The sequence below is a fragment of the Muntiacus reevesi genome, chromosome 3 (assembly GCF_963930625.1).
Source record: "Muntiacus reevesi chromosome 3, mMunRee1.1, whole genome shotgun sequence".
Taxonomy (NCBI): Eukaryota; Metazoa; Chordata; class Mammalia; order Artiodactyla; family Cervidae; genus Muntiacus; species Muntiacus reevesi.
In genome coordinates, this window is record NC_089251.1 from 262,267,833 (window position 1) to 262,292,167 (window position 24,335).

General features: G+C 39.3%; 1 protein-coding gene across 1 annotated transcript in view; it reads left to right on the forward strand.

The window, feature by feature from the left end:
- Positions 1-723: 723 nt before the first annotated feature.
- Positions 724-24,335, forward strand: part of WDR75 (WD repeat domain 75) — a 34,375-nt gene continuing 10,763 nt past the window's right edge. Inside the window, exons 1-11 of the mRNA XM_065931913.1 lie at positions 724-855; positions 6,020-6,149; positions 6,912-6,977; positions 7,829-7,919; positions 10,040-10,164; positions 14,342-14,412; positions 17,721-17,840; positions 18,283-18,371; positions 22,274-22,432; positions 23,313-23,372; positions 23,463-23,578. Coding sequence (XP_065787985.1) covers positions 770-855; positions 6,020-6,149; positions 6,912-6,977; positions 7,829-7,919; positions 10,040-10,164; positions 14,342-14,412; positions 17,721-17,840; positions 18,283-18,371; positions 22,274-22,432; positions 23,313-23,372; positions 23,463-23,578 — 1,113 coding nt within the window. The 5' untranslated portion in view covers positions 724-769. The remainder of the gene's footprint in view (positions 856-6,019; positions 6,150-6,911; positions 6,978-7,828; positions 7,920-10,039; positions 10,165-14,341; positions 14,413-17,720; positions 17,841-18,282; positions 18,372-22,273; positions 22,433-23,312; positions 23,373-23,462; positions 23,579-24,335) is intronic.

Genomic DNA, 24,335 nt, shown 5'->3' on the forward strand with positions numbered 1-24,335 from the left:
CTGCAGATGGTGACTGCAGTCATGAAATTAAAAGACACTTACTCCTTGAAAGGAAAGTTATGACCAACCTAGATAGCATATTAAAAAAACAGAGACATTACTTTGCCAACAAAGGTCCATCTAGTCAAGGCTATGGCTTTTCCAGTGGTCATGTATGGATGTGAGAGTTGGACTGTGAAGAAAGCTGAGTGCCGAAAAGTTGATGTTTTTGAACTGTGGTGTTGGAGTAGACTCCTGAGAGTCCCTTGGACTGCAAGGAAATCCAACCAGTCCTGCCTAAAGGAGATCAATCCTGGGTGTTCATTGGAGGGACTGATGCTGAAGCTGAAACTCCAATACTTTGGTCATCTGATGAGAAGAGCTGACTCATTTGAAAAGATCCTGATGCTGTGAAAGATTGAGGGCAGGAGGAGAAGGGGACGACAGTGGATGAGATGGCCGGGTGGCACCACCGACTCGATCGACATGAATTTGAGTAAACTCTGGGAGTTGGTGGTGGACAGGGAGGCCTGACGTGCTGCGTGCGATTCATGGGCTCGCAAAGAGTCGGACACGATTGAGCAACTGAACTGAACTGAACGAGTGTGACGTTGCCCAAACCAAAGATGGCCGCACAGGCGCGGGGTCTTACCATAGACACCTACCATAGAGACTGAGTCCTAGAATGCCCCCGCGTGGCGGCATGGGCCGGGACAGATTCCTACCCACCGGCTTCCGTAGAGGAAGCTCTTGGTGGGGCCGGCGATAGAGCCCTTGCGCGTGCGCCAAGATGGTGGAGCAGGAGGGCATCCGCGTGGTTCGTTGTGGCGGCAGCGAGTTGAACTTCAGGAGAGCGGTGTTCTCTGCGGATTCTAAGTAAGAGGCCGTGGGTAATTGCCGGCCCCGCTGAGGGGCGTGAGTCCACGGGTGGTGGGGGACGAGAACTGCCGGGCGCGTCTAGACAGGCCAGCCGGCGCTTCTGCCTCGGGGCAGGTGCGCTCGCGGGAGGGAGCCGGTGTCCGGGTGCTGCAAGAGGTGTCAGAAACCCCTTAATCCGGAGGCGCCGCCGGCTGGGGCGCGCTCGCTTCCCGGCTCCCCGGACCTGCAGGTAGGTTGAGGGGGCCCCCGGGCTGACCCTTGCGTCTAGAATCGGCTCGGCATTGGAGAGGCTGGAAAATGGTTCAGGCACAGATATGTACTCCGCTACTCTTGGAAAACCACGAGTAAACAGCCTTCTTTCGGACCGAATCGTGACTTGGGTTGCTGAACGATTGCAGTTTCCTATTTCTTTGCCCTTCCCTATCACCTGAAAAATGCGTTTTGGCAGCCTTTTTGGAGCTCTGCGTAAAACCTGATATTAGATTCTGTGTGAGATAAATACATGCCTAAGCCCTGATGCCCTTGCTCAGCAGTTCAGTATAGCTGGAAGCGTAACTAAGCCCGGTTCATCTATTGTGTGCCCTTCGCGAGGTTCTTAATCTTTGCCTCAGTTGCCTTCTCTATAAACGGGAATAATATTTAGTAGTTCATTTCATAGGGTTGTTCAGAGGATTAAATGCCTTAATACATATTGTTCAGTCCTTCAGTCGTGTCCGACTCTTTGCGGCCCCATGGACTGCAGCACACCAAGGCTTCACTGTTTTCACGGTCTGTTGGAATTTGCTCCGACTCATGTCGTTAGAGTCGATGACACCATCCAGTCATCTCATCCACTGTCACCAACCCCCCTGCCCTCAGTCTTGCCCAGCATTAGGGTCTTTTCCATGGCTCTTCACATCAGGTAGCCAAAGTATATATAGAGCATGTCAAACAATGCTTGTCGTTGAATGGCTCAATATATGTTAGCTCTTAGCATCATTGCTATATTGTGAACATCATCTAGAAATGACACAATATAAAAAGAAGGTTTCCAAGTCACTCAGGGATAGACACTTACCCTTTCTGTCTTGGAAAAGCAGAGGTAGTATCTTATGAAAGTTTGTATTGCCACAATATCTTATGGGTGTATGGCAACAGTTATCGAATGCATGCATGACTTAAAGAAACTTCTATAAATTGCCTTAGAGTTAAAAAAAAAAAAAAAAGGATCTTTTGGTCTTTAAAATAAAAAGGGTTTTGTTGATACTCAACTTGTGAATCAGGAGGAAACTGAGGCTTCAAGAGATTGCCAAAGCTCTGCCACTTTGGATTTATATCCAGTTTCTTCCTCCAGTGTGCTATTTCTACAATTTAGTCATTATATTGGGATCTAATGTTTTTCACTTCCTTAGTCGTGCAATTAATTTTTAAGTGTTTACCAGCTATGTGTTTGTAACAAACAGATTTCGAAAACTAATAAAATTCCTGGATTGATCCTACCTTCCAGAATTTCAAACCTAATGAGAAAGAGAAGCTAACCAGTAACAGATGTTTCATACAGTGACACTTTGGAAGCCCATAAGAAACAGTGTTTCAGACTGAAAGGATGGAGAAGGTTGATGAAGAAGTGATGTTTAGGCTAGACAGGGATGGAACAAACTCTGGAAGATGGTGAACAACAGGGAAGCCTGTCTTGCTGCAGTCCATTGGGTCGCAAAGAGTTGGACACGACTTGAGCTACTGAACTACAACAAATGGATGGTATTTTGACTAGAGGATATATATGGAAGGCGTTCGGGATAGGGGGCACAGTATAAGCATGAGAACTGTGTGCAGTTAGCTAGTAGGAATGGTGTTTGGAGAGAGCTGGGGGATGTGAGTTTCGAACCGAAACATAGAATCAGTTCTAGGTTGTTTGGTCCAAAGAGAGTGTATTTTTTTAGTTCCCCAGATAAGGTATACTCAGGCAGGGGGTGGTAACATAAGATTGTGTTTCAGAATATGAATCTGAAAACTGTATAAGGCTGTATAATACACGGTGGAGAGATGAGAGATGGTAGGGAAGCATACTCAAGGTACGGTGCTGGCATAGAAGAGGAAGTTACACAGTGAGAAAGTTTCCCTTCAGCAGTAGGATCTTGCAAAACAAGATATATTAGGGTATATTGGAAGGCAGGGAGATCAAGCAAAGCAGACAACTTAAATTGGACTAGGCGGAGGGTTGTCATGGCCGTGGGGTCAGTATATCTGCAGGATAGGGTGAAGGGAAGTGGTGCGAGAAGAGTCTAGAAGGTTATAGACCAGGGCTCTGAAGGCTAATGCAGGCATCCAAGCAAGGGATGACTTTGGCCAAAATTAAGATATTGAAGGTGAAGAGAAAAGGCAGAGATTTGGAGTGCTTTAGCAAATAGGATTAACAAGGAAAAGATGTTGGGTTCATACTGGGCCCCTTGAGTTTAAAGTATCTTGAAAATAAATGTGGATGTAGCAGGTGTTTAGGTAGAAATTCAAGATAGGAACTTGGTCAAGATTTAGAGATACTTTTTTTCATATGTGTGTGTGTGTATATATATATGTTAATAATTTTAAGCCAGTTTTATAGCAAATTAACAAGATTATAATGAAATCACTGAGGACTTGAATATTATCTAAAAGCTACTACAAGGAGTTGGCTAAGTTATACAAAGAGGGTAAGGAAATGTTGTATTTTACTTCAAAGAGTTTATCAAAAAAGCTGAAATAGTAAATGAAATGACAGAATCATGGAATTTTAGCAGCTTCGTTTTTCTTTCCCAGCCCTTAAATCATACATTCTTCAGAACCTCATATAAATCCTGTTTCCTGCTTGAAAACATCATTTATTTCTTCAACACTTTATCAACAAAGATGACTTGAGTCCTCTGTGACAGGCACTGTGGTGGTGCTTTATGTGCATTCCTATCTGCATGGTTTAGGTATTGTTATCTTCATTTTACAGAAGTATTTATTGAGTATTAGCTGTCTGTGCAAAGCTTGCACTTGCACACATTGTTTCAGCGTACCTTTATAATAATCTTATAATAATCCTTATAATAACCCTGTGGTTAGAGAACAGTGAGGTTTAGAGAGATTAAGTTCTCCAACATCATTCAGCCCATTCATGGATAAAAGCTGACATTCAAACCCATCTGGGTTTGACTTCTTTAAAATGCGTTCTTTTCTACCACACTGTATTTCCATTATTATTTGTAATAAGTAAACACAGTTTCTCCCCTCAAGGAGCTCGTAGCCTGGTAGGGAAGGTCTCTCATACTCTGTGTGGAAAATGCTGGAGTGGAGCTGAGCCCTGCACCCTGTAGAAGCAGGTTAAGACAGGCACTGATTTGGAACAAAATGAGGGAAGGTTTCCGGTGGAAAGACAGCTGAGCTGAATGTTGAAGACACCAAAAATGTTCTCATTCTCCGTGGATAGCAGAATGTGCCGAAGCACACAGTGTTCCTCTAGGAGTTTGTATTCAAATGTTGATAGTTAAACCCATTGTTCTCTGCTGAGGAGCGAGGAGAGAGGAAATGACTTTCCTCTAGAGAAGAGTATCAAAACCAGCTAGGGTGAGTTTTCAGTATCCCGTCACCCACCATCATCTCAAGGAAATACTGCCCAGAGGACCCGTTGATGCTGATTTGGGGGGAGGGAGGTTAGGCAGGTTGTTGGAATTTTGAACCACTTGGCCTCTGTTCAAGTGAAAAAGTTCTAGGCAGACTGGAGTCAAACTTAGGAATTTGGATCATATCCTCAAAGCAGTGAAAAAACCTTGAAGGATTTTAATTTAGCCTTTATTTAAGGAAGTAATATGGTCAACTTTGTAAAAATTAGTCTGGTATGAATAAGAAAAGTGAATTGAAGGGCCACACCTGGAGACCGAAGGGAGCCCTTAAAAGAGTGGTCTGGGCTGAAGCTGGTGAGAACCTGGGTGCGCGTGGGAATGGAGAGGAGGAACCAGCAGCAGGGGCGTCCGTAGACCTCGGCCGCTTCATTGCTTGTTCTTTGTTGATCTTATTAAACCGTTGAGCACAGCCGCATCCCCTGGTCACAGCACTTGGAAGAGGCATCTTGATTTCAGAGATGTATGTGTGAAAACTCAAGTGTCTTAGAAATGATGGCAGCCCTAGTCAGCATAGGGCTTTACCTATTGATTATTTTATAATAATTTTTTCACTGGTCCATTTTATCTAAATAGTTTATAAAATCTTTGAAGATTGGGCAAGTTCTGTTTGAATGACTGGATTGAACATTGGAAATCAAATATAAGTAAGGCCTCTGCCCTACAGGAGCTTATGGCTACATAAGGGAGATGGATATTTAGATAAATGAGGAATTTCAACACAATTCGAAAAACTGAGATCAAATTATTTGGGATCACAGAGTAGAAAGAGGTCCAGTCTAAGGATTCTGTGGGTTTTACCTTCTATAGTATATGAGGAAGCACCATGTTAGACATGTACAGTGTCAAATCTAATAGGCACAGAAGAAACATTTTTTTTATTTGATAGATACTAGAATATTTGCAATTCTGAGCTTTGTCTTAAGGTTATACCTGCTATGAAAAAAGTCAAATATTACCCCAGATTAACCACAGTTAATAATGTAGTAGCCTCTGCTATATGGAAGAAAGCCACAGATCTAGAAAAACAAAGGCAAAATCAGCATTTTGGCAGTAAGAAAAAGAACTACCATTCAGTCTTTATACTTTGCTGTATGAGAGACCTCACTGGATAGAGAGAATCTTTGGCTTTGTACTTGTAAACTGGTGTCCGCCGTGAATGATGGAGTGTTGGGGGACAAGGAAAGACGGCTGTTACACGCCACCACAGAATAGTAACTGATAGTGCATGACACAGTCTCTGCATCCGTTAGGGAGCAGGCAGCTTGGTTAGGTCAGCTCTTTTTGCAGGATGATTCCATACAGCTCTGCCCCTGGCACAGGCCAGAGATGGGATTTTGGCATCATTGATCTACTTTTGAGAGTTAATGAACTAAATGGTCTGAGATGTCTCCCTAGGTGTGAGCAACACAATTTGAGTATACAGTTCTTGCACTTTTATTTTGAATGAAATCTCCATTGCATGTTTTAATTTTTTATGGACAATAGACAGATTATACTGTATGGAGAATGTGAATCTTGTTTTTCTCTCTTATTTCCAGGTATATCTTCTGTGTCTCTGGAGACTTTATTAAAGTTTATAGCACAGCTACAGAAGAATGTGTGCATATATTGCAAGGGCACAGAAATCTGGTGACCGGAATCCAGCTCAATCCCAACAACCATCTACAGGTGTTAAACAATTCACAATTGAATATTTTAATATTGGTGTTACTGTTGCCAGAATAATTTAAATTGAATTTGGCTGAGAAGCTTTCTAACTGACAATCGAGGAAATATCTATTTTGATTTTCTGTTTCAGGATATTTTTCACTTAATCATTAAAATAGGATCACAGCCTAGAACTACATTGTTTATGAGATGAGTTCCATGTCCTACTCCACCATCTTTCTTGTAAATCGTTTTCACAATAATAGCACACACAGAAGTTCAGTGTATCCTTAGTAAAACTCAGTCCACTGAAACAAATAAAAACATGTTACTAAGGCATTCTGGTGTTACCAAAGTTTGGCCCACAGACTGTTGGTTACAGGTCTGCAATGAGATAAGTGTTGAAATTGACTGTGTGTTACAACCTACATTCCTTTGATACCCATGCAAGATAAAAGTAGTTCTGCTGGTAAAGAACTGGTCTCTGGGATAATAGTCACAAGCTCCCAAGAGTTCTTTATTACTTAGTATCTTATCATCTCCCTCTTGAAGGCAGAGGGTTGACTTTTTTCCTTCTTTTAATTAAAATTTGATAGGTCTCATTTCCGCAAAGAGCTGTGATAAGATTTTTTATTTTGCAAAAACAGTATAAATGACTTCATGTCTTTAAAGCTAATAATGGATTAATGAGTAGGCAATGCCTCTGTATCGCATTTAAGTTACTTGATAATCTTATTGTAGTTCTTTTTCTTAATCAGTTTTGTACTGTTTTTACCCTTTTAGCTGTATTCTTGTTCCTTTGATGGCACGATTAAACTGTGGGACTATATAGATGGCATTTTGATAAAGGTACGTGAGTTGAGTTTCCGTTTTCCTTATGTGAAGAGGAATGGCAACATAAGACAGGTGTGTTTTGTTACTTTTCTAAGGTCTCATCTTTTAGATAGCCTTCCTAAAATGTCACGAAATTCACTCGTGATAAAAGATAAATTTGACTATATAAAATTTTAAACTTTTTTAACCAAAAAATGAGCAGTGAAAGAACATATTTACAAGAAATATTATTGGTGATACACAAAATTACCAAAAACCAATAAGGAAAAACTAGTGACTCCACAGGAAAAAAAAAGTTGGTATAGAGTAGGAATATGTAATACTTGAAAAAGAAATAGCCAATAAACATGAAAAGGTTCTTAACCTTGTTAATAGTTAAATGTAAATTAAGAGATAACACAGCATTTTTCCCTGTCAGTTTAGACAGATTACGAATTGAAACTATATGTGATAAAATATAGAGAAATAGACATTTTTGTGTATAGTCGGTATATGAAACTGAAAACGAATACCGTTGCTTCAGCAATCTCACCCTTAGGAATCTCTTGTTGGAATAATGGCAGGTACATATGGTTCTTAAAACATTAAACATTGTTCATGGTAGAAAAAAGTTGAATTTAATCTTGAGTTAAAATTGGATATTCATTCAATAGAATACTCTGCACCCATTGAAAAGAACCAGGTAGATCTAGAGATATTCACTTAAAGGTTATTCAGTAAATACATACCGAGTGTCTCCCTAGGCCAAGTTTTCTTCTGTAGTTGGCAGTATAACAGTGAGCAAAATGGATTAAAAAATCCCTCCTGTTATGAAACTTTTGCATGGGGTGGACAGAATAAATAATACGGTGCTGTTTATCTTTCAGACCTTCAGAGTTGGATGTGAGCTTCATGCCCTCTTTACTCTTTCCTGTGCCGAGGATTCTGTCTTTGTTACAATAAATAAAGAAAAACCAGGTATAGTAAATTAATTTATTTTGATTTATATAACTTTGAGTGGCTTTTTTTTTTTACAGTGTCTCAAATTTAACATTTTCATTTTAGTCTGAATTCCACAGTTTTTGGAGCTGATGTTCAAATTGGTTTCATCATTACTGCAGTCATTTGGGGGAGGGTTTGTATTACTTTCTGAAGTATTGATGAGGGAATGCTTATGTAAAATATGTTTGTGATAATGGACAACCTAACTAATTTTAAAGCTATTTTGAGCTACAGTGTGTCTTGCTACTGAACAAATGTCATTTTTAAGCATCCCTGTCATTTTACCCATCCTCAAACACCTCCCATTTGTTGCCCTTGAATCTGGAAGAAATGGTATAGAAAACAAATTATTAGCAACTAAGAGAGTGGCTAAATTATTTTTATTTTTTGTTATCATTAGAACATTATTCACTGAAATTGCCATGTTTCAGAGCATTTTAGGAAATTGAGAATATTTTCAGTGGTTACAAGTAATTATCCTTTAGCAGTAAGTTTAATACCCCAACATTGATATAAAAAGTATATCCAAAACATTTTTCTAATCTCAGACTTTAAGAATCCCAGTACAACCTGTGTTTGTCCTCCTTAAAGTAGAGTTGTAATCAGAATTCAAAGTACAGAGCAGCTTTAAATTTGTTGCTGGGTGGTCAGCTAGATTGACTCACAACTCATTAAGTAATCCTTTCCATAGTGGGGGTGGTTTGGAAGTTTTGGGGGGATTTTTGGTTTGTTTTTGGGGGGTGTTGGTTAGATTTGGGGGATTTGGGGAGGGAGTTGTTTCTTTTGTTGAAACAGTTTGCAGATTGTTAATATCATGGACTTTTAAGTAACTTGAGAATAGTCACAACTGTGAAAGTGAAATCATTTTTAGCTAGAAGTCATTTGGTACCAACCATGTTAAGGAGTTTTTATCTATCAAAAATGTGACATGAAAGAATAAAAAGCTATGAGTTTTCTTATGTGGCCCATAAACCATCTCTAAGGGACATTTCAAAAAATGTTCTGGATATGGCAATATATTTCTTAAAATGATTGTTGCCTTATCAGGTGACTATTTAAAATAGCACTTTTCAGTATCTAGGTTCTGCCTGTACATAAATATGTGAATTCTTAATGTCTGTTGTTTAGTCACTCAGTCGTGTCCAACTCTTGTGACCTCATGGACTGTAGCCCGCCAGGCTCCTCTGTCCATGGGATTCTCCAGGCAAGAATACTGGTGTGGCCTGCCATTTCCTTCTCCATCTTAATGTCTCTCTTAATTCTTGATCTGTGTGCTTCTTAAAAAATCCCTGTTTCTAAACTCCGATTTACTGGGTCTGAGATTTGGTCTAGGAATGAGCATTTTTTGTATCTTCCTAGGTGGCTTTGCTCATCATTGTGGTTTGGTAGCCACTCCCCATACACACCGCATGATTCCTTAGTTGAAGTGGGCAGTGTTGGGGAAGACTTAACTTTAGAAAAGAAAATATGTGTTTAGGATTTAGGCATATAAAGTTTGAGATGACTGAAAAGGCTGTAAGAAAGACTGCAAAACAGAAGAAAATAGTAGATCAGTGTGTTACAGAATTTTGTATTCATTGTAAAGTCTAGGGGGCATCCCTGGTAGAGAATAAGGAAGAAATAGTATAGTGAAATATAACTGTTTCCTGTTAAGGAGAAGCTATTTTAACAGAATGCAAAAAGAAAAGCATGCCAGTTTACAGAAAAGATTTATTTGTGTATGTGTGGCAAGTCCATAGCATTTCTGAAAGCTCTTAGATGATTTGTTGCTTGTGGCTGCTCATTTCACCAGTATATCATATTCTGTCTCCATTTTAAAGCTCATCTCAGCACTTTGGAAAGCAAAATGCACCAGTAAAAGAAATTGTTTACTATTTCTACATATATGATGCTTGTGTGTATACATAAATGAGTTGTGAGATTAGACTTCTGTTAAAACTTGTATATTCAAATGAAGAATACAGCTTGTTCAGAGAGCCTAGAATTATGATCTTGGTATCAAGTGAACTCTGGAGTTCTGATAAACGGCTTTATATGAACAAACACACATGCTTTCTCTGGAGAAACTTTCTATTAATATAGCTGCCTTTGGCTAGATGTCTTTCAGCTGGCTTCAGTGAAACTACCAAAATCATCAAGTCAGGAAATAGAAGCTAAGGAGCTCTCCTTTGTTTTGGATTACGTAAACCAGTCACCCAAGTGCATTGCCTTTGGAAATGAGGTAAAATTTGCTTTGTTGGTTTTCTTTTGTGTACATAAAATCTCTTTCCTGCGGTCTTTCCTCTGAGTATTTTATGTTACAGTCATTTAATATTGCCTTGAGTTACAGTGCCTTTGTTAGTAACTAAAAAAACTTATCTTGCAACTTGAGCATATGTTTGCGGTATAGATTTTTTTAGGACCATTCTCATTTTGTATATTGTGTCTTACTACTCTTATAAACTCTATATTTGTTCAGAAAAATCAATGGTTTGACATTTTTTCTGTACTTCTTAGCCTGTACCATGTAAAAGCCACTTAAATTCTTTGATTATAGATAAGTGTCTTTTGAAAATATGACCTCCATGTCTATAAATAATATGCCTTTACAGAAAAGTAAAATGAAATCTCACAAGCGGTAATATTTGAGCAATCTTTTTCTAGACCTTTTCTTAAATACATATGAAATAATTTCCCAAACTGAATAATTATCTGAGGGTTTTATCTTTTTCTTCACTTAGCATTGCAGCATGTGTATACTTAAATTTTTATCTGAAACAGTAACTGTATGACAATTTATTTAGCTATCAAATCAAGTACCATAGAAAGCCCCTAGATATCACTGTGATGGCATGTTTCTTTAGTCTTAAGTTTTGTAACATTATTTTGGCTTTGTTCTAAAAAGGGTTAATTTCTTAGAGAAAACACTTTTGACATGATAAACGTCATTGTTCTTCAGCATCGTAGTCATCAGTTAAATACAAATTAAAAGCACAATAAGATACTACTTCACGTCCACTAGAACAGATTGTGGCGGTGAGGGGTGGTGGCTAATATGGGGTAGAGTTAAACATGTGCCCTTACTGTGACCCAGCAGTTCTGCTCATAGGTAGCAACGTGAAAACATGGCCACAAAATGACACGTATGAGAAAGTGTGCATCAGTAAGAGAGTAGATGATTTGTAATACATGCATATATTGTATGTAATACATATGCATTCACTAGGCACTGATTCCCAATAAAAAGGAACTAATGATACGTATAAGAGCATGGATGAATCTCAGAAAGGGGATATTGAGCTACCCTTGGGATGTGTTCAGTTCAGTTCAGTTCAGTCACTCAGTTGTGTCCGACTCTTTGCGACCCCGTGAATCTCAGCACGCCAGGCCTCCCTGTCCATCACGAATTCCCGCAGTTTACTCAAACTCATGTCCATCGAGTCGGTGATGCCATCCAGCCATCTCATCCTCTGTCGTACCCTTCTCCTCCTGCCCCCAATCCCTCCCAGCATCAGGGTCTTTTCCAATGAATCAACTCTTCACATGAGGTGGCCAAAAGTACTGGAGTTTCAGCTTCAGCATCAGTCCTTCCAATGAACACCCAGGACTGAGCTCCTTTAGGATGGGCTACTTGGATCTCCTTGCAGTCCAAGGGACTCTCAAGAGTCTTCTCCAGCACCATAGTTCAAAAGCATCAATTTTTCGGCACCCAGCTCTCTTCACAGTCCAACTCTCACATCCATACATGACCACTGGAAAAACCATAGCCTTGACCAGACGGACCTTTGTTGGCAAAGTAATGTCTCTTCTTTTTAATATGCTGTCGAGGTTGGTCATAACTTTCCTTGCAAGGAGTAAGCATCTTTTAATTTCATGGCTGCAGTCACCATCCACAGTGATTTTGGAGCCCCCAAAAATAAAGTCTGACACTGTCTCCCTATCTAACTCCCATGAGGTGAGGGGACCAGATGTCATGATCTTAGTTTTCTGAATGTTAAGCTTTAAGCCACCTTTTTCACTCTCCTCTTTCACTTTCATCAAGAGGCTTTTTAGTTCCTCTTCACTTTCTGCCATAAGGGTGGTGTCATCTGCATATCTGAGATTATTGATATTTCTCCCGGCAATCTTGATTCCAGCTTGTGCTTCCTCCAGCTCAGCGTTTCTCATGATGTACTCTGCATATAAATTAAATAAGCAGGGTGACAATATACAGCCTTGATGTACTCCTTTTCCTATTTGGAACCAATCTCTTGTTCCATGTCCAGTTCAAACTGTTGCTTCCTGATATGCATACAGATTTCTCAAGAGGCAGGTCAGGTGGTCTGCTATTCCCATCTCTTTCAGAATTTTCCAGTTTATTGGGATGTATTAGATTGGTGCAAAAGTAATTGCGGTTTCAGACCATGAATTTTAAATCATTATAATCAGGCTGAACCACATATTTATTAATCAAAATAGGGACCATTGCAATCAGCACATTTTTGCCAACGAGAAATAAGTTTGCTTATTCCTGTATCGTAAAAATCAGGATTTGTCAGACTCTTGGAAAGCATTTTCTGCCTCCTCCTGGTTGTGGAGCGTTTTACCTGCAAAAAGTTGTTGAGATGCCAGAAGAAGTGGTAGTCGGTTGGCAAGAAGTCAGGTGAATATAGTGGATGAGGCAAAACTTGATAGCCTAAATCATTCATTTATTGAAGTGTTGTTTGTGTGATGTGCAGTCAGGCATTGTCTTGGGGAAGAATTGTGCCCTTTCTGTTAACCAGTGCCGACTGCAGTCATTGCAGTTTTCACTGCATCTCATCAACTTGCTGAGCATACTCCTCAGATGTAATGGTTTCACCAGGATTCAGAAAGCTGTAGTGGATCAGACAGGCAGGAGACCACCAAACAGTGGCCACGACCTTTTTTTGATGTGAGTTTGGCTTTGGGAAGTGCTTTGGATCTTCTCAGTCCACCCGCAGAGCTGGTCATTGCTGGTTATTGTATACAATCCAGTCTTCCTCATATGTTGTAGATCAAGAAATGGTTCATTGTTGTTGTATAGAATAAAAAGTGTGTGTGTGTGTGTATATATATATACATATATATATATATATATATATTTTTTTTTTTGGTCAGCTCTTGAGACTACTACTCGTTGACCTTTCTCACCTTTCCAATTTGCCTCAAATGCCAAACGACCGTAGAAAGGTTGGCATTGAGTCTTTGGCAACGTCTCAGGCAGTTGTAAGAGGATCCGCTTTGATGATGGCTCTCAGTTGGTCGTTGTCAGCTCCCGGCGGCCAGCTACTCCCCTCCTCTCCCAGGCTCTCATCATCTTGGCAAAACTTCTTTAACAACCACTGCCCTGTACATTCAGTAGTCGTTCCTGGGCCAGATACGTTGTTGATGTTACGAGTTGTCTCTGCTGCTTTATGATCCATTTTGAACTCAAGAGAATCACATAAATTTGCTTTTCGTTTAATATCATTGCTATAGTCTAAAAATAAGTATAAACAGCAAGCAGTAAGTCATTAGCAAAAAACATGAAGTGAGAAATATGCATTAAAATGATGTACAACATAACCACATTTATTTAAGAATGCTTTCCAATATCAGATGGCAGAGTTCAACAGTGCAAAACCACAGTTACTTTTGCACCAGCCTAATATTTACCACTCTGTTCTAGAACAGGCCGAGAGGTAAGCTGTGGTGAATGCTGGCAGGGATAGGGGCATTGGGGATTGACTGGAATAAAGAACAAATGAGCACTCCTGAGGCAAAGAAAATGTCCTAAACCTTGATTGTGGTGGTAGTTATGTAGTTATATACATTTCAGACATTGCACTTTACTGTTTATAAGTTATACCATAATAGAAAACAGTTTTAATCATTATACTTAAAGTTTGAGAGTCTAGTTTTACGATATAAGACCTACATTCGTCTTTAATTATCTGATTATTGTAAAAGTAGGAGTATCCTTTCCATACAATAATCATGCTGGTAAAGAATCGGCCTGCAGTGCACGAGACCCCAGTTCAATTCCTGGGTCGGGAAGTTCCCCTGGAGAAGGGATAGACTACCCACTCCAATATTCTTGGGCTTCCCTTGTGGCTTAGATGGTAAAGAATCTACCTGCCTTGCGGGAGACCTGGGTTGGAAAGATCCTCTGGAGGAGGGCATGGCAACCCACTCCAGTATTCTTGCCTGGAGAATCCCCGTGGCAGAGGAGCCTGATGGGCTACTGTCCATGGGGGTCACAAAGAGTCGACTAAGCAACTGCACATCCTTTCCACTGTTAAACTGTAAAATATCGTTTCATATTAATATACCCATAATCAACAAAACATTCTGTTGCTTTGTTAACTATTGTGATGAGAATATTTCTTTTTAAAGGGTCTTAACTTTCTATGAATGTTGTCTTCTCTTTGCAATACCAGGGGGAGTACGTTGCTGCAGTACGGGACTTCTACTTGTCTGTCTATTTTTTCAAAAAGAAAACAACAACAAGGTAAGAATTCCTTTTTGATAGCTTTATTTTATTTACTCAAGAGTTCATTGTAACTTTATTTATCTTAATTTTATTCATCCTGTGACCCAAAAATATCTCTATACCATATTAAAATTATGAAACCACAAGATATAAAGGTAGATTTTTTAATCCACAGTGAGTTAAAATTATTACGCACAAAATCCTAGGGAGCTTGTCTCCCTAAAACCCCATCCACACATAGATTTCTGCTGTCACAATTGGGATGTGGTTTCCAAAGTCTTTTCTAGATGATCCTCATTCATTTTATGGCTATAGGAATGAATACAGGCTTTCAGATATCTGGGCTTAACATGATTCAAATTAGTTCATTGAACCTCCTTACACTTCAGATTAACATACATTTTAAATGGGGATGATACCATTAAATGGGGATCATGAACACCTTATTGCAAAATTCCGACTTAAGTTGAAGAAAGTAGGGAAAACCAGTAGACTCTTCAGATGTGACCTAAATCAAATACCTTAACAATTATACAGTGGAAGTGGCAAACAGATACGAGGATTTAGATCTGATAGAGTGCCTGAAGAACTATGGATGGAGGTTCGTGACATTGTACAGGAGGCCGTGATCAAGACATTCTGCAAGAAAAAGAAACGCAAAGCGGCAAAATGGCTGTCTGACGAGGCCTTACAAATACCTGAGAAAAGAAGAGAAACTAGAGGCAAAGGAGAAAAAGAAAGATACATCCATTTGAGTGCAGAGTTCCAAGGAATAGCAAGGAGAGATAAGAAAGCCTTCCTCAGTGATCAATGCAAAGAAGTAGAGGAAAACAATAGAATGGGAACGACTAGACATCTCTTCAAGAAAATTAGAGATATCAAGGGAACATTTCATGCAAAGATGGGCACAATAAAGGACAGAAAGGGTATGGACGTAACAGAAGCAAAAGATATTAAGAAGAGGTGGCAAGAATACACAGAAGAACTGTACAAAAAAGATCTTCATGACCCAGATAACCATGATGGTGTGATCACTCACCTAGAGCCAGACATCTTAGAATGCGAGGTCAAGTGGGCCTTAGGAAGCATCACTACGAACAAAGCTTGTGGAGGTGATGGAATTCCAGTTGAGCTGTTTCAAATTCTAAAAGATGATGCCGTGAAAGTGCTGCACTCAATATGCCAGCAAATTTGGAAAAGTCAGCAGTGGCCACGGGACTGGGAAAGGTCAGTTTTCATTCCAGTCTCAAAGAAGGACAATGCCAAAGAATGCTCAAACTACCGCACAGTTGAACTCATCTCACATGCTAGCAAAGTGATGCTCAAAATACTCCAGGCGAGGCTTCAACAGAATGTGAACCGTGAACATCCATATTTTTAAGCTGGATTTAGAAAAGGCAGAGGAGCCAGAGATCAAATTGCCAACATCCGTTGGATCATCAAAAAAGCAAGAGAGTTCCAAAGAAACATCTGCTTCTGCTTTATTGACTTTGCCAAAGCCTTTGACTATGTGGATCACAACAAACTGGAAAATTCTTCAAAAGATGGGAATACCAGACCACCTTACCTGCCTCCTGAGAAACCTGTATGCAGGTCAAGAAGCAACAGTTAGAATTGGACATAGAACAACAAACTGGTTCCAAATCAGGAAAGGAGTACGTCAAGGCTATATATTGTCACCCTGATTATTTAACTTATATGCAGAGTACATCATGTGAAATGCTGGGCTAGATGAAGCACAAGCTGGAATCAAGATTACTGGGAGAACTATCAGTAACCTCAAATATGCAGATGACACCACCGTTACGGCAGAAAGCAAAGAAAAACTAAAGAGCCTCTTGATGAAAGTGAAAGGGGAGAATGAAAAGTTGACTTAAAGTTCAACATTCAGAAAACTAAGACCATGGGATCTAGTCCCATCACTTCATGGCAGATAGATGGGGAAACAGTGACAGACTTTATTTTTAGGGGCTCAAAAATCACTGCAGATGGTGGCTGCAGCCATGAAATTCAAAGACACTTGCTCCTTGGATGAAAAGCTGTGACCAATCTAGACAGCATATTAAAAAGTAGAGACATACTTTGCCGACAACGGTCCATCTAGTCAAAGCTATGGTTTTTCTAGTAGTCTTGTATGGATGTGAGAGTTGGACTGTAAAGAAAGCTGAGCACAGAAGAATTGATGCTTTTGGACTGTGGTGTTGGAGAAGACTCTCAAGAGACCCTTGGACTGCAAGGAGATCAAACCAGTCAATCCTAAAGGAAGTCAGTTCTGAGTATTCATTGGAAGGACTGATGTTGAAGCTGAAACTCCAATACTTTGGCCACCTGATGTGAGGAGCTCACTCATTGGAAAAGACCCTGATGCTGGGGAAGATTGAATACAGGAAGAGGAGGGGACGACAAAGGATGAGATGGTTGGATGTCATCACCAACTCATTGGACATGAGTTGAGTAAGCTCCAGGAGTTGGTGATGGACAGAGAATCCTGGCGTGCTGCAGTCCATGGGGTCGCAGAGTCGGACACGACTGAGCAGCTGAACTGAACTGAATAGAGTGTGAGGATGAATGAGATAATATATTTAAAGAGGCTGGTGCTAAGCGTGGGACTTCTCAGGTGGCACATTGGTAAAGACTGTCTGCCAATGCAAGAGATACTAGAGATGTGGGTTTGATCCTTGGATTGGGAAGTTTCCTTGGAGAAGGAAATGGCAACCCACTCCAGTATTCTTGTCTGGAAAATCCCATGGACAGAGGAGCCTGGTAGGCTACAATCTGTGGGATTGTGAAGAGTCAGACAGGACTGCGCACACCACACAGCAACGCAGTGCTAAGCATGAGAAGTCACTCTTCAAATGATGCTGTCCTCTCTAACCCTGGCTTAAGATTAACATTTGTTTTCCCTTGCAATAATAAGGCTCCTGACATCTTTGAACGGATTATCCAGTTGTCTCAGATATAATTTCTTAGGGTTATCCATATGTAATACTTAAAACTTAGCTTAAACATGACATTTTAACAAACTTTGGCCAGATAGAAAACCACGAAAAGGACTGTCTATTCTTTACTTCACTCTCAGTGGCCTCCATAGATTAGTTATTATGGTAGAATGTTATTCACATGAAGTTTATATTGTTTAATAATAAATGTTTATAAAACACAATTCATGATTCCTGGTCACAGTTTTTCTTAAAAAATCGTACATTTATATTCAATGCATACTGAGAGCTCACCGGTTTGGCTTGATAAGGATGGGCCTCCTTTTTACCTAACTATATCACACCCACCAAGTCTTTAATAATCAAGGTAAAATTTTTTTCTTCTAGGTTTACCTTATCATCATCAAGAAATAAGAAACACGCTAGGAACAACTTTACCTGTGTAGCCTGTCACCCAAAGGAAGATTGCATAGCAACTGGTCACAAGGATGGCAAAATTCGTCTTTGGTCAGTTTACTCTTAAAGAGCTTGACGGTCATTTATTTCTTCTGGATTAGTCCTGCAGAACAGGGGTATACCTGGGTACAGGGGAAAGGACAGAACCGAAAAGCAGCAGCTGATAGTGGAGATGAGGTTTTGCTGGCATCCTCCCTCTCTTTTATTCCTATACTCTTCGTTGCACAGACTTAAACTATTTTAAGATTTCCACCCTTGGCCCTAGGAGTAAAAAAAAGTGCATTTTATTTATAAGAGAGCTGTTTGTCAGCCTTTAAGTAAAATGGAAAGAGTAACAACAGTGAATATTGAACTTGTAGGATACTATGATGGCCTGTTGTTTTCAGAAGTAACTGGTTTAGAAATAGAAAGTGTTCTTTTTGCACGTTAAAACCAGTGAGCTTGATAAACATACTCCTTTGACCAAATTAAGAATTTTGGTTTTCTCCAACAGGAGGAATTTTGATGATGAAAAGAAATACACATATACATGTTTACATTGGCATCATGATTTGGTTATGGATTTGGCTTTTTCAGTGACAGGTAAGTGCAGATTTAACAATTAAAATGAAATTTTGAAATGTGTGAACCAAGTGTTTTAATTCACTGTCTTTATAGTCTGAAAGATTTAGAATTGCCTAGGCCAAATGAATTTTAAGCACTTAGATATTACCCCTGTTTTAGGCACAGTTAGCACAATGCTTATTGCACAATACCATTTGCTTAAGGTTTCAAAGCCCTTCAGCGTATCAAAGTGTACACCTGTGATAAAGCCACCTGTCAATACACACCTATTTAAATTATATTACTTTTCTGTTTTAATGCATGTGCACATTGTCAGGCGCTTGTTGTCCATGAGTATAACTAAAGTTTATCAAGAGCAAGTGACTGCTGGTGCTTCACATCCATTATGTCATTTAACCGGTGACTCCAAAAATAATAGGCACCTTTATTCTCATTGTACAGATGCCATAAATGAGCTTTATAGTTGAGAACTAACTTGCTGAAAAGGTCACATGGCTAGTAAGTTCGATTTGGACCTAGATCTAGTTCAAAAGTTTCTTTTTTTTACCTATAAGATCGCCACATTCACTGTTTGAGGTTAATTCAGTCCTTCGTTCCATTTAAGCTGCATGAGAGTGGCTGTAATGAGTAAAAATACCCCCTTGGAAATAGGATGACCTTCAACAGAAATTTGGGGTACATTTTGTCTTTGATTACTTTAGCATCCCTACAGCTGTGTGCTGAAAATCATGTCGTTATATTTTCACTGGTTCCGAACAGTGCAGGGGAGGGGTGCTAGATGCTCCAGAAGTTGATGTACCTGGAGAAGGTGGATTTTCTTCCTGCAAGTCTTCCTAGAGGTGGCCAGGACAAGTCTTAGTACTGTGTGCTCTGGATTCCTACAGGGTTGCTTGGGTTTAACTCACTGGAGCCTTGGGAAGTAGAAGGTATCCTCAGCCCACTTGTGCTTTTGATTTTGGGAGCTGGGAAGTGGTATATGGAAGGGTTGGACCCAGCCTAGTACTTACTTAGAGTAGTACAACAGGAGTCCAGCCCTGACCTACGGGAACTAAAAACAAAAGGAGAATGAAGAGGGCGTTAACCCTGTGGATGAATCACAGAGGCTGTCCTATCTTTAACCCCAGCCCCACCCCAGCCCCCAGAGTACAGATGAGGGTGTTTGTGCCATTTTGTATATATGCATCTGTAATGTTGCAGGCAGGGTCTTTATTCTTTCCTGACCCAGGTTTCTTTTGCCCTTCCTATGCAGGTTGTTTTTCTCCGCCGTGGTCCCTGCTCAAAGCAGGACAAAGATCAACTGATAAATATTGTCCTTGTGACTTTTCTCTTTTGTTGTCCTTACCCATCCTGGCAACCTCCTATCAAGTTAGTTATTAGTCATAGCTTTCTTGATGGCCTTACTTATCCTTAAGCCCTGGAACATTCAGGATCGGCCTTTTCAGGTGGGGTTTAGGGGACAAGGCATAGTTAGGTTAGTTGGCACTCAAAGAAAGAAAAAACGAATACCAAGTGCCCCTGCTGTGAAACAGGGCTTTCACCCCGAGGTACTGCAGATCAGCTTGGCTGAGAGAGAGTTGAATTCTCGATGTCATTTTTTTTAAATCACATGAATGTTTGTAAACAAGAAGTAATGTAGTACATGGTTGTAAGTGAAATGGTAGAATTGACCCTGAATATGTATAAGAGTTAACTGAAGAAAGAAATTAGTTGTCTGTGCAAACAGTTTTTAAAACTGTTTATAAGTTAGGGCAAATATTAACTATATAAACTGTTTTGGCTCCGCTTTGAACCCAGTCATGTTATCTGTGAGCATCTAATTTTTGTTGTTTTTTAAATTATGAAAATAAGATAACACATTTACAGGAGACCTGGAAAATACAAAACGAAGTTACATGTAGTTTCACCATATATATTACAATTGTCGGTTTTAAGTACAGAGGAGTAAAAGAATATAGTAGACCTGAAAAGCACTATGAACCAATTTGATGTAATTAAGATTAATACAATTTTCACACAACAGTAGGATACAAATTTTATTCAAGTTCCCATAGACTAGAAACTAGGAGATATATCCAGACATAAGACCAGATGCAGAAATTTTTAGTCATAAAGTATTGATATTACACAGTCTGTTCTCTTTTTACAGTGGAATTATGTTAGAGATCAATATCAAGAGATGTTTGAAAATAACCCACATGTTTTCTTCAAGTGCAGTGTGACCTTTACCAAGAGAGATCTTTGACTTGGCCATTGAAAGCCTCAGTAAAGTTAGAGGACTGAAAAAACGTGGAGGGTGATTGCAGAGAATCTTTTAAATGAGAAATGAATAGCAAAGCTACTTTAAAAAATCCCACATATTTGGAAATTAAATGTTCACTTTTGAATGAGGGGTATATATCTAAGATGCCATAGCAAGGAAAATCACAAAATATTTGTAATAAAATAAAAGTGAAAAGAGAATTCACCAGAATTTTTTGTATGCAGCTGATACTGCTCAGTGCAATTAAATACAGTGTAGAGTCTTGAATAAGATATGAAAACAAATAATGGACACTAGCATAAAATTTTGTCAGATGTGAACAAAATCTGTACTTCAGTTCATAATATTGTATCACATGTTAATTTTTTTTTTTAACTTTTACAATGTTGTGTTGGTTTCTGCCATACAACAATGCAAATCAGGTGTGATTACACATACATCCCTCCTTCCCCTAGCCTCCCTCCCCTGCCCCCGTCCCATCCCTCTAGGTCATCACAGAGCGCCAGGCTGGGCTCCCTGTGCTACTCACAGCTTCTCACCGCTATTCGTCTCACACCCAATAGTGCGTATATGCTGATTGATGCTGCTTTCTCCATTCACCCCCCTTCTCTCCCTCCCCCACTGTGTCCACAAGTCCATTCCGTATCTACATCTGCATCTCCTTTCCTTCCCTGCAAGTAAGCTCATCAATATCACTTTTTCTAGGTTCCAAAAATATGTGTTAATATACTATATTTGTTTTTCTCTTTCTGACTTACTTAACTATAACAGATTCTAGGTTCATCCACCTTGTTAGCATCTGATTTGTTACTTCATTCTGATCCTTAAGCCTTGCTTATTTCAGTGCTCTAGGACCTCAGGTTAATGTTGAATAAAAGTGGTATGGTGTTCCCAACACAGGAGGAAGGTTTTCAGTATTTCACCACTAAATTACTTGTAGATTTTCTATAGGTGTTTTGGTGAACTTTTAAAGGTCTCACTACTTGGTTACTGAGTTTTTATTATGGGTCTAGAATAATATCATTTACGTTCTGTGCATTTATAATAAAATACCGATGATTTATTTTTCCTTTATTCTCTAAGTAGAATTCATTACCTTGGTTTATTTTTCAAATGTTAAAATAACCTCACATTGCTGCAATAAACTTTACCCTGCAGTGATGTCCTACCTTTTTAGTGTATCATTGGATTCAGCTTGCTGTTTCATTTGGTAGCTTTTTCCTGTTAAGAAATTGGCTTGCACTTTTCTTAATAGTGTACTAGTTTTGGTGCTGAAGTATGCTGGTCTTCAAAACAAATTGGGAAGTGTTCTTTCTTTTTTGTTACCTGGAAGAGAGTAAAACTGGTTTATTTCTTCCTTAAATGTTTGGAAAAGTTCACTAGTGAAGCCATTTGGGCCTGGAGGATGTTTGTGTTACCCAGTTTTTCTGGTTATTGGCAGAATTGGTCAGCAACAAAGTAGTCACATATTACCAAAAAGAAAAAAAAATCCCTGGTTCAGTGATCTTTAAATCTTTTGTCTTGCAAGTTTATTAAAAGATATAAAGACACTTGTTTGCATATTTTTAAAAATATTTCTCTAACATAGGAAAAATCACAGCATTGATTATATCTTCCTATTTTTTCTCTGTCTTTTTCATTTCTTTGGGTGGATGAGAAGGCAGCAGCCTGCTGAGCGGGGGCCGTGAGTCTGTCCTCGTGGAGTGGCGTGAGGCAGCAGAGAAGAATAAGGAGTTCCTGCCCCGCTTAGGAGCCACCATTGAACATATCTCAGTGTCACCAGCCGGGGATTTGTTCTGTACTTCACATTCCGATAACAGTAAGTCTGAATGAGTTGTCGTGAGGAAATAGGATTTTGTGTAATGTCATAAATTAGCTAGCGTCTGTAGGGAATGGAAAATAGCAAACTAAGAGTAGCATAGGATTTAACCAGCACTTTTTTCTCTTCCTTTTCTCATCTTTTCTCCACCCTTTTCTTGCCCTTAGATGCCACCAGAATCCTGCATTTCTAAAGTTGTTTTTATGAGAGTGTAGGGCTAAGTGTATTTGGTTATTGTTGTGCCACTTACATTTAAAGATCTTTTTCATGTGGAATGATTGGGGGAATAAAAGAAGCGTTTTGAAATGGGCGTTTGTGTTTTTACAATAGAATGGCATTTTCGTAAGAATGCTATGAGATTTTCCTGTGGTATAGCCATTATCTCAGTGTGAGAGCTGTTATCTCAGTGTGGGATTTTGACAGAAATGGAGACAGTCTTGTGAGTCCTCCAAAGCATTTAGTCATCCTGTTGTAACTCAGCTGAGATGTGAATCCCATAACCCACTGCCTTGTTTGCCTTCCAACAGAGGGCATCGCTGAGCAGCCCATTAGTGCAGTGATTCATTTCAAAGTAAACTGGAACCATCTCTTTTGGGGCAAATAAGTTTCTGAATTAACATTTTCAATGTAGTCATAGTCATAGCAGAAAACTTAGAGGTTCCAACAGGGACTGAAAGGTGGGATGAAAAGCCCTCATTCAACCCCTAGTTTTTCTGTTAAATAACAAACTATAGTCCTAACTCTCCAATCACACCCCAAGAACATAACTCAATTGTTTTTTGTATTCTGGTGTATATCAGAAATATATAAATTCACTGTTTTTCTTTTTTTGCCTTGAAATTTGACTCATTTATGTTTAACTGTTTGTTTTTACCCACAGAGATAACAATCATTCACCGAAACCTTGAGGCATCTGCAGTAATTCAAGGCCTAGTGAAAGGTACTGCAGACCTTTGGCTGTGGAATGGTGTACATTTTTTAAAGTGAATATTTTTCTGATTTCAGCTACTGTTCATCACTTCTTTTGCAGACAGAAGTATCTTTACCGGTTTGATGATTGACCCAAGAACTAAAGCTTTGGTTTTGAATGGGAAACCTGGCCACCTGCAGTTTTATTCTCTCCAAAATGATAAACAGTTATACAATGTAAGATTTTGATGCATTAACTGATCTTAAAACTAGTGAAAGTTTTTATAGCACCCACTGGGGTCAGGTAACTTTTGTGACTTCTTAAGATGCTGTGCCTGTGTTATTTAAACATGTATTATAAGTTGTTTACAGCATGATCCTAATGAGGCCATGGTTGCAGGTGAAGTCTGCCTGTAAAAGCCAGTCAGCGCTGTTGTGTAGGCTCTTACTTTATTGTTTCAGACAGCGCTAATTAACTGTTAGACACATCTCTACCTTTGAGTCACAAGGGTGGGGTATGCGAATATGTGGACTGACAACACAGACATGTCTGTGTTTTGTGGCGAAACAGTGTCGTATGTGCATACTGAAGGTAAATTCAGTGCAGATTAAAGAGGAACACTTTCTGTAATCCTAATAAATGCAGTCCAGACTTTCCACTTTCTCTTTTGTGCCCCACAGTACCCTTTATAGATTTCTGTTACAGCCTCTCAAACACTTTGTCTCTTTCCCTCCAACACCTTTTAACCTCTCAAAGAAAGAAAGCTTACTGATCTTTGTACATTACTAGTACAATGCCTGGAAATAGTAGACATTTAATACATTTTTAGTAAGTAGATGTAGATGAGGAAATAGAATAAAGGAAACAATTATAAATGCTCATCTGTTTACAGTATTGTTCTTTTTTCACTCCTTAAAAATTATAGGTTTTATTTTTGCTTTCTTTGTTTCTAGTGATGTGAAATCTAGTCTTGATTTTATATAAAACTATTTG